The 18,501-nt window shown below is 37.0% G+C and overlaps 1 protein-coding gene across 5 annotated transcripts in view; it reads left to right on the top strand.

Moving 5' to 3' along the window:
- The window catches only part of MRE11 (MRE11 homolog, double strand break repair nuclease), a 76,909-nt gene extending 72,381 nt beyond the window's left edge, over positions 1-4,528 (top strand). For all 5 annotated transcript variants that reach the window (XM_010360562.2, XM_030918136.1, XM_030918138.1 and 2 more), the window contains exon 20: positions 4,077-4,528. In XM_010360562.2, the coding sequence (XP_010358864.1) occupies positions 4,077-4,133 (57 nt within the window). In that variant the 3' untranslated portion in view covers positions 4,134-4,528. The remainder of the gene's footprint in view (positions 1-4,076) is intronic.
- The last annotated feature ends 13,973 nt before the right edge of the window (positions 4,529-18,501 follow it).

Here is an 18,501-nt window from a genome sequence, read left to right as displayed (position 1 = left end):
TTGGATTGGGTTTTAGCTTTCTCCTGAATCTTGATGAGCTTCCCTGCCATCCAGATTCTGAATTCTATGTCTGTCATTTCAGTAATTTCAATCTGGTTAAGAACTATTGTTGGTGAGCCAGCAGGCTCATTTGGAGGTAAGGGGACATTTCTGGCTTTTGGAATTGCCAGAAGTCTTGCACTGATTCTTTCTCATGTTAGAGGGCTATTATTCCTTTAACTGCAGTGTAAGTTGAGTATATTCAGTAGGCCTTGTTTCTGGGTGCTTTCAGAGGGCCACAGCTCTATATAGATCTTTACTGTGGCTAGATTCTTGCCCTGGGTGTCACAGAAATGTACATTGGTGAATTATTTTGTTGTAATTTTGGCTGTGATCCGGTAGCTGGCAGTTAACATTAATGTCCAGCGGATAGGCTCTTACTCAGCTGCATATTTCTTTTGTATTTCTGTGTGTTCGCAGCCGTGCTCTGTGGTGGGGATGGGGAGAGAGATGACCACTCACAAGGGCCACTTCTGGGCCATGAATGAGGCCCCTCCTATCACTGGCACCACACCTGCATTACTGTTGTTTGTTGTCTTGGGTTGCAGGGCTCCCTCAGACAGAGGCCATGGCTGCCAGACAGGCCACACCCTTCCCAGACCAGCACTGTGGAGGAAGGCATGTCCCATTCCTGCACTGGCCCACAAACCCACATGTCTCACTCCTCTCAGTGTTCTGAAAGTGGGATTTCTCCCCAATTTGAGTGCCAGCAGCCCAAGCTGTGTGCTGTAGCCCTGTAGCACTGGGACCAGCCTGTGGCTCCATCGTTCGGACCCTCAGGTCAGTCACCAGCAATCTGAAATGCTCCCAGGCTATCAGGAAGGTACTTAGGTGAAGCCACCAGCAAAAACAAGGCTGGGCAGCAGAGTCTGCTTTGTGCACACATTCCTGCAGGGCAGCTTGGCAAGGGCCCTGGAAGGGGCTGTAGGGGAGGAGGGCCTGCAGAACAGGTGTTCCTCTGTCTCACAGGGAAGCTGGCCCCACTGTCCTGCCCCAGCATTCAGGGGGGGCAACTCCTACTTGAAGGGAAATAAGAAGTCTTGGGGGATGGGCGCCTATGGCCACCTTCTGCTGCAGCTCCCTTGTGTGTAAAAACCCCTGGGCTCCATGCATTCTAGAGCTCTGTCTCTGCCTACTGTTTGGGCAGATTCCCCGCCAGTTGAAATGTCTCCAGGGGACATGGAATCTTGTAGCTAGGATCTCTGAGGTCCATAGTGAGAGTGGACTGCCCCGTTGTCCATTCACTCATCCCGTCCTAGGGGCCTTTCAAGGCCAAGAACTAGCCCTGGCAATGGGCAACCCCCCACAAGGTTCTCAGCATCCTCCCTCTTCAGCTTCCAGTTTGTATCACCTCTCTATCAACTCTTGGTGTTTTTTCTCCAAAGATCTGCTCAAAATATGTTGGCTTACTCGATATTTTGGTCTTTACCAGTGGCAGTGGTGCTTCTTGGCCCTGTCTAATTGGCCATCTTGTCCTTCTTCCACTAAAAATTATTTTTAAAAATAGTTTCAGGCTGGGCGCAGTGACTCACGCCTGTAATCCTAGCACTTTGGGAGGCTGAGGCAGGCGGATCACCTGAGGTAGGAGTTCGAGACCAGCCTGACCAATATGGAGAAATCCCATCTCTACTAAAAATACAAAATTAGCCAGGCATGTTGGCACGTGCCTGTAATCCCAACTAGTCGGGAGGCTGAGGCAGGAGAATTGCTTGAACCCGCGAGGTGGAGGTTGTGGTGAGCTGAGATTGCACCATTGCACTTCACCCTGGGCAACAAGAGCAAAACTCCGTCTTAAAAAAAAAAGTAGTTTCATTGATAACCTTCCTTTGAACTATAGTTAATGTTAAGAGTTAAAAGTAGCTTTGTTGAGTGCCCATCAATGTAATTACCTCAGATATAAAAGTCCTGTAGATTTTTAAAATATGATATTTACTCAGCTCTTATTTGCCCAGTAACAGTGGGATCAGAATTTTTTTAGCTTCTTCCATTTACTTATATTTGGAGAGATGATGATGATGATGATGATATCCCAAGAGCTTTTAATATTACTTTAATGAATATTTATTAAGTACTCACTATATGCTCTACAAGTGTCATGTAGAGGGTGGCACATGGTGATTTCATGACATGGAGGTATTCAGGCATTGTCTGAAATGTTCTCTGGGAGGATGTCTGGAAAAAACTCAAATTCCAGATCATGTCTGTAACCATGATATCTCCTCCACCATGAATGAGGAGGAGGAGGAAGAGGAAGAATTATAAGTCAGGACTTGCCTCTTGCCTTTATTAATTTGCTGTTTCAATTAAGTTTAAATAAAACTACATGACTGAAGGATGCTGCCCTTCCCCTTTCCTTCATGGCTACCATTTGAAGGGCCTTTGCTCATTTTTGTTGAATTGCTTGAAGGTGTTTCTCTTAGGCCCATCATACCTTTCATTTTTTTTTTTTTAATTTAAAAAAATTGTTAATTGTAGCAAAAGCATAACATAAAACTAACCATTATTAAGTGTACAGTTCAGTAGTGTTAAATAGATCCATATTAAACAGATCTTTAGTACTTTTTCATTTTGCAAAATTGAAAATCTGTATCCCTGAAATAGCAAGTCTCCATTTCCCCATCTTCATCCTCTGGTAACTACCATTCCACTTTCTCTTTCTATGAATTCAACTACTCTAGGTACTTCATATAAGTAGAATCATAGAGTATTTGCCTTTTTGTGACTGGCTTATTTCACATAGCGTAAGTTCCTGAAGGTTTATCTGTGTTGTAGCCTGTGACTTACGCCTTTCATTTTTAGCTTTGGCTGCTGCTGCCATGTTCCCTATATTTCAGCTGTGGTTTAAAACAGCTTGAGAGGACTCAACTCAGGCAGCCAAGAAAAATAGCAGCAAGAGCTCATTCTACCTATTAAATACTAACAGGTTGCTTTCAGGAGGGAAGTGAGCAATTATTGTTTGTTTATTCCAGAACATCTGGATATACATGTGGTTATATGTTACAGTTAAAAATTTGTATACTAGTTCATGTTAACTGCAAAGACAAACTATTAGCAAATTATCTATTAGACTTCATTTGGATTTGTCTCTGGTTTATTTAAGTTTTGCCTTTGATAGTAGCAGAAAATGAATCAATAAATGCAAATGAATTTATATTTCTTAAGGCATCCATTTCTCACCAGAGATAGTTAGTTTAGCTAACATTTGGAAGTGCTGATACCACTAACAAAGCCTAGCATCAAATAATTTCTTTTTTTAATGTCTTAAACACAAATAAAAAATTTACAAACAAATTTGCTTTATTTTCTGAATATTTATAGAATACATAAGAATTGATTTTATGTTGTCTTCATAAAATTGTATAATTGGGCTTATCTGAGGTTTGTTTTCATTCTCTTTAATTAAATTATTAGTTAATATCTCATATTCCTATTTATTCTTACCATGCATACAATCTGTAGCCCATTGGCATGGGAACTCTTGAAATACTGCATGTATTTCTTTTTTTATCCAAAAAACTATTTGAAAGCTTGCTTTGCTAGGTTGTTTTTTACATGAGTGTGAGAGTAGCTAGCTATTTCTAGCATTAAATGGGCAATGGGAAATAAAAATTACAGCTCTTTCTGAGTTAGATCTCCATGTGGCTTCATTATTTTTTTGCTGTGAATTTCCAGAAGAGTAGATACAACTGTAATAAAATGTAAATGAGAAAATCTATTCAAAAACCAAATATAAAATGACTTGAGGAATTTTTTTTCTGGTTTACCTATACTTCATTTGTCTTTATTAAGGTTAGTGAGAGAAATGTGTGTGGTTTATATTGTAGATACATGCACACACAGCAGGATAAATTTTCATTTTAATGCCAATTAAGAATTTAATTGTACTTACATATTTCACAGTTATAAAGGAAATAGAAAAATAAAGTCTACCCCATGTGAAATGACTCTCACTGGTATTGTTTTGCCCATAAGAACTTCTGTCTTGTTTCAGTGAAGCAAGGAACAATCAGTAATACAACATTTGTATCTCATTTCAGGATGACGATGATGATCCTTTTATGAACACTAGTTCTTTAAGAAGAAACAGAAGATAATATATTTAATGGCACTGAGAAACATGCAAGATAACAGGAAAAATCAAAATGTTATAAGCTAAGAGTTTACATTTTAAGATTTTAAGTATTGTTTCCTGAGCATGACTCCATAAGTAAGAAAGTTCTAGCTCAAGGACATAAACAATAACATTGATTCACCTTGTTTTTTTAACCTGGTTGTTATAGTAAGAGCTTTGTTTCAATATCATTCTTGAGTTAAGATTAAAATAAAGCTACCATTTTACATTTCTGCTTCATGATCAAAAACTATGTCAGTATTTTAATATGGTTACATTTAGCCAAAGTTGAGGGAAAGAGCTTATAACATTTAACTTCTTTGTAATTTTAGTAATTTCCTAGAGGTTCCGGGTTTCCTGAAAGTAAAACAATTAATGTGAACTTGTGCCTAAATTCACTGTTTGTTACTATGTATATTTTTTCCTCATGCTTCTTAAAAGACTACCTATTAGTTTGAACAGATATGTTCTTATTTAAAAGAGTAACCTGTCAGAATTATTGAGTTTTTTATTCCAGTTGTAGCAAAGATTTCAAAAGATTATGTTCCCATTAAGTGGTAGTAATTTCCTTTATTATTCTGTATCCTTAATGGTGTTCTCTCTCTCTCTCCCCTCCATTTCCCCCTCTCCCTTTCTCCCTTTCTTTTTCTTCTCTTTCATACATATGTGTGTGCCCATTTCTAGGAGGAAAAGGGTTAAAAATTGTTTTAAACTACATCCTGAAAATATTAAAGAATTTGTTTTAGGTAGCATGGTCAGCTGAACCTTACAGTAAAGTATAGAAATGTATTTAATGTGGAATGTCAATTCCAGGATTTCTCATTAACAATATTTTATCTTAACTTTGGTTCCTGTGAAACATTTCTGAATGAGTAATTCCAGAAATCTTAGTAGCTCATGTTAAGTTTCTGTTTTTTACTTGTTTTCAGGGAGAAATAAGAATTAGACATCTTCAGATTTAAATTAAATAATCCCAATCTTCTTTATAATACTCTGTAAAAAGATCCCTGAGATTATTCCTTCTTTTAGTCATATGCAACAGCTTTACTTTAAAATTCTCTAAGGAAGTTATAGATCTTGGGAGTACAACAGCCCGACATTTCTTCATAGGTAGAAACAAATACTTGACTCATTGATACTCATGACCATTAGAATAGTCATACCTGGAATGTGTCAAATTATAAGAGACAGATGTTTGGTTAGTGGCTGCCTCCTATAGCACTTTTGAAGAGGCCTAAGTCAAAACTTGCAGTATAACATTCTATTGACTTTCTTAAAAATATTTTTTCTGTACTTAACTTGAGCATAAGGGTTATTTGAGCAAGTACCATTAACTTAGTGGAAGGCATTGTCCTGTGAAATATTCTCAGGCAGATCTGCCCACATCTTTATTGCACTTGAAATTTAATATTTCTAGTATTTGAACAAAGCAGAGGGTTAAGTAAGGGGAGAGCAGTGCTGTCCATGAGGGAATGGAAGCTACCAGGGCAGGCAGTGTCTGGGTGATGCCGTGCTACCTACACCTGCACAAGCCATGCTGGCTCAGACTGAGCTGTCGGCCACATCAGCTAGTGGCTCTTCTCATGCATCAGTTAGGGGGGTCTGGATGAGAGTAATAGTGAGGGAATGGTCACTGAAGTATCCTGACAAGTTCCTAGGAAAAAAGGAATAAGGCTTTTTTCCTTTAAAAAAAAAAATTGCTCTTGGCTGTGAAAAGAGGTACTAAATGTGATTCACTTCACCACTAAGGAAAGTGATGCCATAGCAGTTACAGAGGGTGAAAAATCACTCCAACTAATTCAGGTCATTTTGTGAATAGTATGTATCAAGCCCTGAAAATATGGTAAATAAAACGTGACAGGGAAACCTTTCTTTGATTGAATATTGTTACATAGTTAAATGTGCTATATATCCTTAATATTTTATATTGATGCTGCAAATCAGTTGGTTTTGGGGGAGTTTCATTTTTTGTTTCTAACAATTTTCAGACCTGTTGGTATAGGAGTGTAGAGGTCTTTCAGATGATTTGAAAGTGGCTGCATTTGCTCTTGGAGGCTCTGGGAGAGCAGGAATGAAAACATTCAGAGGAAAACGTCTGTAGAGAATTCTTCTGTTGCTTACCAAAGAATAAATACCTTTCAGGTGTTTTGTTTCCCGTCATAAAAATACAACAGTGCATTTACAAGGTTAAAGATTCCTCGAAGTTCTAGGAAATTCTAGAAACTATAAGTGGTGCTTAGAAAATTCAAGCATTTAGGAATGTGACCTTTTAATTCAGGTACGTGAAAGACTTTTTTCCCCAAACTTTTAAAAGTAGGAAATACAATAAATACAGAAAAGTCATATGGTTGAATAAATAATTATAAAGTGAGCACTGATGGAATCCCTATACAGGTCAAGAAATAGCGCACTGTCGTGGACCCCCAATATATTGTTTTCTCCTTTCTGGGTAACCAGCCCTGACTTCTGTAATTTAAAAGCTCCTACTTTTGCCACAAGGTGGTGCTTCTGCTATTAGATGCAGTTAGTAGGAGGATGCAACTGCAAATCTAAAATTAGGAAGTTAATGTAGTTGCAATAAACTTAGAACATATGCATTAATACTAAACCTATACAGTAATACCATAATTAGCCTTCTAATCATGTAAATTGCTTTACTTAGGTATTTCATTTGGTTTAGCCTGTTATGGAATTTACCAGCTTGATAAATTTTGCATATCAAGGTTTATAAAGAAAAGGAATATTTTATGTTTTCATAAAGAGAAAAATCCATTCTTAGAAAAAAACTGAGTTAAAAAGTATCTCATTGGGCTGGGCATGGTGGCTCACGCCTTTAATCCCAGCACTTTGGGAGGCCAAGCAAGGTGGGTAGATCACCTGAGGTCAGGAGTTCGAGACCAGCCTGACCAACATGGTGAAACCTCGTCTCTACTAAAAATACAAAAAATTAGCCAGGCATGGTGGCATGTGCCTGTAATCCTAGCTACTCAGGAGGCTGAGGCAGGAGAATCGCTTGAACCCAGGAGGCGGAGGTTGCAGTGAACCAAGATTGCGCCATTGCACTCCAGCCTGGGCAACAAGAGCGAAACTCAGTCTCAAAAAAAAAAAATCTCAATGTAAAATATCTTATTTGGAAATATACAATTTAAAAGCAACCTTCCCCCAAAGTAATCTGATGTCCTTTTTGTATCTGTCATATATTTAATTCATAGTATTTTGTGTTTTTTTTAAAGCTAACTACCACTAAGATCATTACAGAAGTTTGGTGTAATAAAGATTTGGGTTTTTCAGCCCAGTGAGTTTCCATATTCTTGAATGAAAAAGATCTACATTTCATCATTTGCCTGTTTCATTTTCTTTTAGTACTTTTGAACTTAGTTTGGTCAGAAAATACTAGAATTTTAGTTTGATCTAAAGAACCAGCTTACATAACTTGCTATTGCAATGTACATTTTTATGTTTTTGGTGTGTCAGATAACTGGATCTGATTTTAGCTCTTTTTAAGTGGTAAAAACAATGCATTTTTATTCTTCAAATTCAGACATTGAATACATATTAAAATGTGTATGCTTACCTGTCATCTTCTCCCTATCAACAATTAGGAACATGTTTCTCCAATTACTGTTGGCACGACTACCAAGAAAAATTGTTGAATTAGAACCCCAGTGCCGGGCATGGTGGCTCATGCCTGTGATCCTAGCACTTTGGGAGGCCAAGGCAGGCGGATCATCTGTCAGGAGTTCAAGACCAGCCTGGCCAACATGGTGAAACCCCAACTCTACTAAAAAGACAAAAATTAGCCAGGCATGGTGGTGGGTGCCTATAATCCCAACTACTCAGGAGGCTGAGGCAGGAGAATCACTTGAACCTGGGAGTTGGAGGTTGCAGTGAGCCAGTATCACGCCATTGCACTCCAACCTGAGCGACAGAGCAAGACTCTGTCTCAATCAGTCAGTCAATCAACAAGAACCCCAGATTGTATAGCTACATATTTTAGTCCCCTTATCAAAGTATATGTTCTCCTTGGTACTTATTTTGATATTCTGATTTTTCTACATATGCTTTATCAACCTCTTAATTAAACCATCATTGTCTATTTTGAGAGATAACTGCACTGCTTCCCATTGTGTGTTTTAAATGTTGTTGTTCAGTTTGAGTCAAATAAAAGGATATTTAATCTGTGGTGCCTTGACATTAAAAGTGGTAAAGTGATTTTTAAAGGGCTCTTGGCTGGTTGTTGCAAATTATGGCTGATTAACAACAGACATTTAATGGCTATTAGGCTGGTTGGCCCATGCAAACTTTTTTCTGCCTCTGAGCCACTGTGTAGTCAAGATGGGTCACATACAAATACCCAAAACTAGTGCATAAGTACCCCTGATCACAGTGCCTGTTTAATATCAATACCAAGTGTTTCGTGTTTATATTTTATGTAAAAACCAGAATTTTCTACATAGAAGCTTATAACTGCAGTCTTCCTGTTAGTGCATTTGAACTGATTGCAAGGTATATCTGACTTTGAGTACATTTTGCTAGAGGCAAAAGGCCATTGCTTAATAGGCTGAGAGGCCCAACTGCATTTCCACTGGTTCTTGGGTAGTCCGGAAATGAAGGCATATGAACTGAAGGTGTCCATTTTACACTCATTAAAGTGTTTTACCATAAACAATGAGATAAATAAGTAAACCCATCATAGGTATACCTGAAAGTTTCTAGTGGTTTATCATTCCAATACTGATTTCTGAAGTTTTTAGTAGTTTTAAGTCCAGATTATATTTTTAAAACTTGAAATAGTATCAACTTTACAGAAATTTGCAAGAATAATGGAGAACTTTTTATCCTTTTTTCAGATTCACCAATTTTTGACATTTTGTATTAAAAAAATTCTATATGTACATATATGTATATGTTATATACATATATTTTCATATCAAATGTGAACACACACAATTTCTCAATCTTTTGACAGTAGGTTGGAATGTCATGTTCCTTTACTCTTTAATACTTCAGTGTATGTTCCCTAGGAACAAGAATATCCTCTTATATATATCCTTTTATAACCACCATACTATTAATCTACAGTCCATTTCCCAATTTTGTTATTTGTTCTAATACTTTCCTTATATAGCATATTTTTCCCTCTATTCTAGGATTTAGTTTTATTTTGTGAATATGTAGAGTATCAATGTGCTTCCTGAAGTCTAAATAATTCAAATGCACACTCAAGTCTTACTCCCATCCCTATTCCTTTCATCCATTTTTGCCCCACCCATGGTAGGTAACCAATTTCATTTTTGTTTATTCTTTTTGCCAAAATATGCAGATTTGTACATTTTTTCATGTCCCCTATTTTCGTACATAAAAGGTTTTATGCTATATATACTCTTTTTATCTGAACATTATGTCCTACAAACTACTCTATGTCATTTTATGGAGATCTTCCTTCCTTTTTTATAGCCTCATGGTACTGCATTGAGTTTAAATGTCATAATTCATTCTGTCCTCCTATACTTGTGCCTTTTGGTGGTTCTGATATTTACAATTACAAATAATACTGCAATGCTAATACTAGTATTTTTAATACTGCAATACTAATACTAGTATTTAAAAATTTTTAGAAGTGTTATCAGAGTAAATTCCTGGAAGTGTGATTATTCAGTAAAAGAGTAAATGTACGTGTAGTTTTGTTAGGTGTTGCCAAGTTCCTTTTTATAAAAGCTATATTCCCACCAACAATGTGTGAACTATTTCTCTATAGCCTCACCATCAGAAGAATGTGTTGTCAAATTTTTTATTGTTTGCCAAACTGATGGACAAGAAATGGCATCTTAGTGTAATTATAATTTGCATTTGTAAAAATATGTTTAAGGTACATTTTTACATCCATTTTTGGTGAATTGTTCATGTATCTTACTCATTTACCTAGAATGTCTGGTCCCGTTTTTCTTCACTCAATATAAAAAATATTTTTTAAATATTAGATATTAACCCTTTGTCTATAATATATTGTAAAATTTTTTCCCAACTTCTTGTTTGTATTTTTACTTTTGCTTATCGTGGTTTTTTTTGCCGTGCAACTGTTTGTTTTTAATGTAGTCAGATTTATCTGGTTTTGTCTCTGGACTTGACTATTGTTGTATAAATGGTGTCTAATTGAACAGAGGGTCTCTTAAGGAACATAACTTTTTTATTTTTATAATTGCATAATTGGACTTTATGAAGTCCAACTTACATTGATTAAGGTGTAACACTTTTGTGTTCTGTTCAAGAAAAGCATTTATTGTGCTAAGGTCATGTAACTTCTTCTGTGTTATCTTCCAGAACTTTGTGTTTTGCCTTTCCAATTCAGCTCCACAGTCCAGCTGGGAATTGATTTCTATGCTCTTAATTGCTATTGGGCTATTTCTTTCTATTTTGTTTCTGCTATGTGCTTTGTTTCAAATCAGATCCTCAGAACATGAAAGAAAATAATTATCTGTTAATTTAACCCATTGATTAATATTGCGTCTTACAGAGGGGGAAATAATGATTAAAGTGGGTTGTTTTTGTTTTAACAACAATACCATGTAAAAATGTCTTTAATGATATTTCTAGAAAGCATCACCAGATCAGCAACTCATTTTCACATGATGCAAGCAATAGCTATCATTGATCTTACATGCTTTTAAAAAATGCTGCTAATAAGATTTTTTAAATTGCCATTTGAGGCCATTCTTTTTGAGCATCAGAGAAAGAAAAGTTGTATTTTTTCATACTGACTCTAACTGCCTTGTGTTTCATAAAGTTCATGCTATGATAAAGACAAATTCTATCAATTACAGTGGAAGACGCAGCTTGCAGGCAGTGAAACAGGGAAGGCTGTGGTGATCATACATCTCAGGGGAAAAATCTGTACACAGTGAAGGAAACATGTAGGATCTGAAGGTGAAAGTCTGTTCTTGACCCACCAGTTAGACTATTCAGCAAAATCACATGATATTATAAAAGGCTGAAATTAAGGGCACAGTGACAAAAATCTAAATTGTGTGAAGAAAGTGACCATGCCTTTTGTTTTGTTTTGTTTTGTTTTGTTTTGTTTTGTTTAAGTTCGAGAAAGTCTTGCTCTGTTGTCCAGGCTGTAGTGCAGTGATGCGATCTTGGCTCACTGCAACCTCCAACTCTCCAGATTCAAGTGATTCTCCTGCTTCAGCCTCCCGAGTAACTGGGATTACAGGCATGAGCCATCATACCCAGCTAATTTTTTTCTATTTTTAGTAGAGATGGGGTTTCACGTATTGTCCAGGCTGGTCTCGAACTCCCAACCTCAGGTGATCTGCCCACATCGGCCTCAAAGTGCTGGGATTACAGGCATGAGCCACCATGCTCGGACCATGCCATTTATGCTGTACCTACAAGTTTAATTGCTAAATAACAATTCTTAACAGCAAGTGCCTTCTGGAAGGCTGTGGACTCCCAGCCTGGGTTCATCCTGAATTCACCTCTTCCACAACCTTTTATTATGTGATGCCATAACTCTCGACACTGCCTTTCCCATTAAATTGAGTTTCCTTAAGGGAAGGCCCCTTGCTGTTTTTGTCTCTTAAACCAAGCCTAGAATGGTGCCTGGCACATAGCAGGCTCTTAGTAAATACTTAATGCATGACTATGTGAAGACATAAATAGATTTTGTTAAAAAAAATTCCAAAGCACTCAGAAATAAAGCAGAGCTGTTAATTTCACCCTCACTCCTTGACAATGGAAATACCTCTCGTAAACACAAATGTAGTAAAAGCTGTGTTATGCAGTAGAGGCATTAGAGTCTTAAGTTATGAAGCCAACGACTTGATTTCCAAACAGCTATTTACCCAAAATTGCCACCCTAGTCAGATTGGTTCAGTTGACTGATCAGACCAGTGTCCCATCTCTGACAGTGGCAATAATTAGGAACCTGTTAAAGATAAAGATGGATTGTTATCCTCTGTAAACTACTGAGTTTTTTCGAGTATAAATAGTATTTGCGAAAAATGCAAAAGAATATGAAGAAAAAGGATACCATAATCCTGCTATTAACATTTCACTGTGCCCCCTTAACTCTTCACATAATTGAAATAAAATTGTATCAGTTTGTGTCCTGCTTGTGTTATTCTGAAAGCATTTTCTATGTTACTAAATTTTTCTCAAAAACATTTCTTTTAATGGTTGCATAGTGTTTGGGGTCATGGTGTGCCGCAGCATATTTTTTCACTATAATAAGTAATGCTTGATGGAGTCATCTTTTTACATGAATATTTTTATACTTTTTATGTGGAGTAGGGTGTGAGAAACCTACATGTATCCATCATCCTGCTTCAATCCATTTCTCTTCCCCTAGTCCAGATGATTTTGAAGCAAATTCCAGACATTGTGTTACTTAATCTGCATAGATACATGCACATGTGTATATACAATAAACAACAAGGACTCTTTTTAAATAAAATATACTGTCAGTTGTACATAAATCTTTAACCACATTTTAAAAATTATATCCATAGGCTAGGATAGAGTAAAAAATAGAATTTCAGGTAAAGGAGATGAAAATATTTTAAGGCTTATGACAGTTTTACCAGATTGCTTTGCAGAAAGGATATATCCATTTATACTCCCACCAGCAACATGAGAGCACCTCTTTCACTGAACCCTATCCAACACCTAGTCATTTATTTGATTTTGTGAACTTCACAGTAAAAGGTTTCTTGCATTTGGTTTTAGGCTTTAGCAGTATTCTTCACCCAGAAGCTAATAAGATTGTTGATCAGTCAGACCTGGGCTTCAATCTTCCAATCCTTTTAGCTGTGTGACTTACACAAGTCAGTCTCGGAACATCTGCTTCCCTATTCAGTAGACAAAAATGCCTACCTTGTATGTTTTGTGATTAGATGCAGTGATGCTTATGAAGTGATTAGCACAGTTCCAGCATATAAAACCTTCAATGGATCTATTGGCTGCAAGTTGCACCTTCAACTGTAATTGCTAGAATTTCTTTTATCATAGCATGAACTTTATGAAATAGAAGTCAATGTAAAATTAATATAAAAAAAGACGTTCTGATGCTCAAAATTAATGGCCTCAAGTGGTAATTCAAAGACATAAAAAAATCCTATTAAAGCATTTTCAAAAGAGCCTGAAATCAATGATAGCTATTGCTTACATCCTGTGAAAATGAGTTGCTGATCCTGTGATGCTTTCTAGAAATATTAACAATTTTTTTACTTGGTATTGCTATTTAAAAAAAAAAAAAACAAAACTTTAATCATCATTCTCCCTCTGTAAGATGTAATATTAATCAAAGAGCTTAAATATCATGGCTAATTATCCTCTTTCTCATTCTGAGGATATGATTCAAAACAAAGCACGCAGCAGAAATGAAAAAGAAATAGAAAAAAATAGCCCAATAGCAATTAAGAGCATAGAATGAGATGATGTTAAGAAATGTGACTCAACCTATAGAATTGTAGAAAATCCCCTTAAAACATTAAATGCATAGCTCTGCTCATTAGAGGAACTGTATCTTCCTTTTGCCCCCTCTGAGAGCTAATGAAGAAATTCTCATTTTATGAGAACACTGTGACACAGGGCAGGGATCGTCACACCCCGAGGCCTGTCGTGGGGTATTGGGAGGGGGAAGGGATAGCATTAGGAGAAATACCTAATGTAAATGACAAGTTAATGGGTGCAGCACACCAACATGGTACATGTATACCTATGTAACAAACCTGCACGTTGTGCACATGTACCCTAGAACTTAAAGTATAATTTGAAAAAAAATCTCAAGTGGTTATCCAGCAACAGAACCAGAAAATTGTTACTTTTACAGAAGGTAGGTTTTGTTGCATATATAAGAGGGGTAGTGATATCATTTTAAATTAGATATGTCCAAGGTAAACGATCATATCAGCAAATAGGGACAGTTTAATTTCTTTACTGATTTGGATGCTCCTTCTCTTTTGTCTGATTGCTCTGGCTTGGACTTCTGGCACTATGTTGAAGAGGAGTGGTGAGAGTGGGCACCCCTGTCTTGTTCCCATTTTCAGAATGCTTTCAACTTTTCCCCATTCAGTATTATGTTGGCTGTGGGTTTGTCATAGATGGCTTTTATTACATTAAGGTATGTCCCTTGTATGCCGATTTTGCTGAGGGTTTTCATCATAAAGCGAAGCTGGATTTTGTCGAATGCTTTTTCTGCATCTATTGAGATGGTCATGTGATTTTTGTTTTTCATTCTGTTTATCTGGCATATCACATTTATTGACTTGCGTATGTTAAACCATCCCTGCATCCCTGGTATAAAACCCACTTGATCATGGTGGATTATCTTTTTGATATATTGTTGGATCCACTTAGCTAGTGTTTTGTTAAGGATTTTAGCGTCTGTGTTCATCAAGGATGTTGGTCTATATTTTTCTTTTTTGGTTGTATCCTTTCCTGGTTTTAGTATTAGGATGATGCTGGCTTCATAGGATGAATTAGGGAAAGTTCCTTCTTTCTCTGTCTTGTGGAATAGTGTCAAAAGAATTGGTACCAGTTCTTCTTTGAATGCCTGGTAGAATTCTGATGTGAATCTGTCTGGTTCTGGACTTTTTTGTGTTGGTGATTTTTAAATTACCATTTCAATCTCACTCCTTGTTATTGGTCTGTTCAGGGTATCTAATTCTTCCTGATTTAAGCTAGGAGGGTTGTATTTTTCCAGGAATTTATCCATCTCTTCAAGGTTTTCTAGTTTATGTGCATAAAGGTGTTCATTGTAGCCTTGAATGATCTTTTGTATTTTGGTGGTGTCAGTTGTAATATCTCCTGTTTTGTTTCTTAGTGAGGTTATTTGGATTTTCTCTCTTCTTTTCTTGGTTAATCTTGCTAATAGTCTATCAATGTTATTTATCTTTTGAAAGAACCAGCTTGTTGTTTCATGTATCTTTTGTAGTTTTTGTTTGTTTCATTTAGTTCTGCTCTGATCTTGGTTATTTCCTTTCTTCTGCTGGGTTTGGGTTTGGTTTGTTCTAGTTCTCTAGTTCTTTGAGTTGTGACCTTAGATTGTCTGTTTGTGCCCTTTCAGAATTTTTGATGTAGGCATTTAGGGCAATGAACTATCCTCTTAGCACCACCTTAGCTGTATCCCAGAGGTTTTCATAGATAGGTTGGGTCGTTATTGTCTTTCAGTTCAAAGAATTTTTAAATTTCCATCTTGATTTCATTTTTGACCCATAGCTCCTTCAGCAGCAGGTTATTTAATTTCCAAACCCTAAGGGTTCCCCCAGAAAGCTACTAGAACTGATAAAAGAATTTAGCAAAGTTTCAACATACAGGATTATTGTACACAAATCGGTAGCTCTTCTATGCATCAAGAGCGACCAAGCGGAGAATCAAATCAAGAACTCGACCCCTTTTAAACAGCTGCAAAAAAAACATAAAGTAAAATACTTAGGAATTTACCTAACAAAGGAGTTGAAAGTCCTCTACAAGGAAAACTACAAAACACTGCTGAAAGAAATCATAGACGACACAAACAAATGGAAACACATCCTAAGCTCATGGATGGGTGGAATCAATATTGTGAAAATGATCATACTTCCAAAAGCAATCTACAAATTCAATGCAATCACCATCAAAGTACAACCGTCACTCTTCACAGTTAGAAAAAAAAAAAAATTCTAAAATTCATTTAGAACCAAAAAAGAGAGCCTGCATAGCCAAAGCAAGACTAAGCAAAAAAAAAAAAAAAAAAAAAAAAAAAAAAAAAAAAAAAAAATCTGGAGGCATCACACTACCTCACTTCAAACTATACTATAAGGCCATAGTCACCAAAACAGTGTGGTATGGGTATAAAAACAGGAACATAGACTAGTGGAACAGAATAGAGAACCCAGAAATAAACCCAAATACTTAACAGCCAGTTGATCTTTGACAAAGCAAACAAAAACAAAGTGGGGAAAGGACTAATTCTAGAAGATAACATTGGAAAAACCTTTCTTAAGACATTGACTTAGGCAAGGCTTTCATGACCAAGAACCTAAAAGCAAAAGCAATTAAAACAAAGATAAATAGCTGGGACCTAATTAAACTAAAGAGCTTTTGCATGGCAAAAGGAACAGCAGAGTAAACACAACCCACAGAGTAGGAGAAAATCTTCACAATCTATACATCTGACAAAGAACTTATATCCAGAATCTACAACCAACTCGTGTCAGAAGAAAAAAAAGTCCCATCAAAAAGCTGGCTAAGGACCTGAATGGACAATTCTCAAAAGAAGATACACAAATGGCCAACAAACATATGAAAAAAAATGTTCACCATCGCTAATCATCAGGAAAATGCATCAAAACCACAACGCGATACCAGGTTACTCCTGCGAGAATGGCCATAATCAAAAAATCAAAAAACAGTAGATGTTGGCATGGATGCAGTGATCAGGGAACACTTCTACACTGCTGGTGGGAATGTAAACTAATACAGCTACCATGGAAAACAGTGTGGAGATTCCTTAAAGAAGTAAAAATAGAACTACTGTTTGATCCAGCAATTCCACTACTGAGTATCTACCCAGAGGAAAAGAAGTCATTATTCGAAAAAGATAGTTGCACATGCATATTTATAGCAGCACAATTCACAATTGCGAAATCGTGGAACCAACCCAAATGCCCATCAATCAACAAGTGAATAAAGAAGCTGTGGTGTATATGTATACAATGAAATACCACTCAGCCATAAAAAGGAATGAATTAAGAGCATTTGCAGTGACCTGGATGAGATTGGAGACTATTATTCTAAGTGAAGTAACTCAGGAATGGGAAACCAAACAGCGTATGTTCTCACTGATATGTGGGAGCTAAGCTATGAGGACGCAAAGGCATAAGAATGATACAATGGACTTTGGGAACTTGGGGGAAAGAGTGGCAGGGGGTGAGGGATAAACGACTACAAGTATGGTGAGGTGTATACTGCTCGGTGATGGGTGCACCAAAATCTCACACATCACCACTAAATAACTTACTCATGTAACCAAATACCACCTGTGCCCCAATAGCTTATGGAAAAATAAAATACAAAAATAATTAAATTAGATATGTCCCAGGAACTTACTAGACATATAGAGTATTTAGAGAGAGAAAGACCTGCCTCCTGGGTTTTCTGATTCCAGAGCCAGTATCTCAACCTCAGTACTGCCAGTTTTCCCTGTCTTAGTACTAGGCTGTAGGAGACAACATTAGGAAGACAGTAGTTCCTGGCCTGGTAATGCTGACAATTTCATAGGAAATACACGTGTAGCAAATCATGAGACCCCAACAAGGAAAGTACAGTATCAGAGAATGAATCATATGTTATGGGAGCACTTTTAAAAGAGCAGATTTGGGAACATTGACTTTGCTTGTTCTGGGGTTGTGGCAGTCAAGGGAGTCAGTCTTCAGAGGGGAGATAACATTTCAGCTGGGTCTTGAATAAGGAGTTTTTCTGGCTCGAAGGTGGTGGAGAGGATGACTGTAGGCAGAGAAACAGCATCCTCAAATACACAGTGTCATGTAATTGGTGATGTGTGAGATGACCACAAGATTCTAACCATGGTGAACAAGTGAACAGGAAAAAGAGCAAGTACAAGAATGTGAGGGAAGAGCAGGATATAATGAATTGAGTTTGGAGCTTGTTGAATGGGCGGGTATTCCAGGTCAAAATGTCTAATCAACAGTGAAATGTTACATAATACAGATTTGGAGCTTTTAACAGGTGGTAAGTGAGGTACAGATCTTGGAGCCACTGGTGACTAATGGATGGTTAAACCAGTGAAGGTGGCTGAGATCACCCAGGGGGACATTTAATTCAAGAGGAGCAGATAATGGAGCATAACACCTTGGAGCCCTGAACTTTAGCTAGCAATCCTGTGGTACTATTTGTCCATATATGGGTTAAATGGGTTGTTGGATTTGGCTTAAGACCCTAGCCACCATTTAGAAAAGTTTCTATATAGAAGTGCAGAGTAAGTTCAAGCAACTTACAATTTAATTTGGGGCCACAAACTGAAGTTGGAGCTTGGTTGTGCTTCTTTTTACATACCCTAAATATACCTTTTTACTCTATGGCTCAGTGTGCTGGAACTTGGAAAGCAATTCCTGGCTTAGCCTGCCTACACACTTTGCATTTTTATTGCATTTGAGCATATCTTCAGCTGTACTTGGTATTTGAGGCTTACTTGGTTCATTTGTAATTCAAGTATGATGACATACAACTGGTACAATTAAACTAGGAGTGATTGTCATGTGCCTGGCACTGTGTTGAACTGCTGTTTGTTCGCTTCTGCCACTGTGATTAGTACCCTAAGGAACTGTGAGTGTGGTGAGTTTTTAACT

The sequence above is a fragment of the Rhinopithecus roxellana genome, chromosome 15 (assembly GCF_007565055.1).
Source record: "Rhinopithecus roxellana isolate Shanxi Qingling chromosome 15, ASM756505v1, whole genome shotgun sequence".
Taxonomy (NCBI): Eukaryota; Metazoa; Chordata; class Mammalia; order Primates; family Cercopithecidae; genus Rhinopithecus; species Rhinopithecus roxellana.
This window is presented reverse-complemented; position numbering and strand designations above follow the sequence as displayed.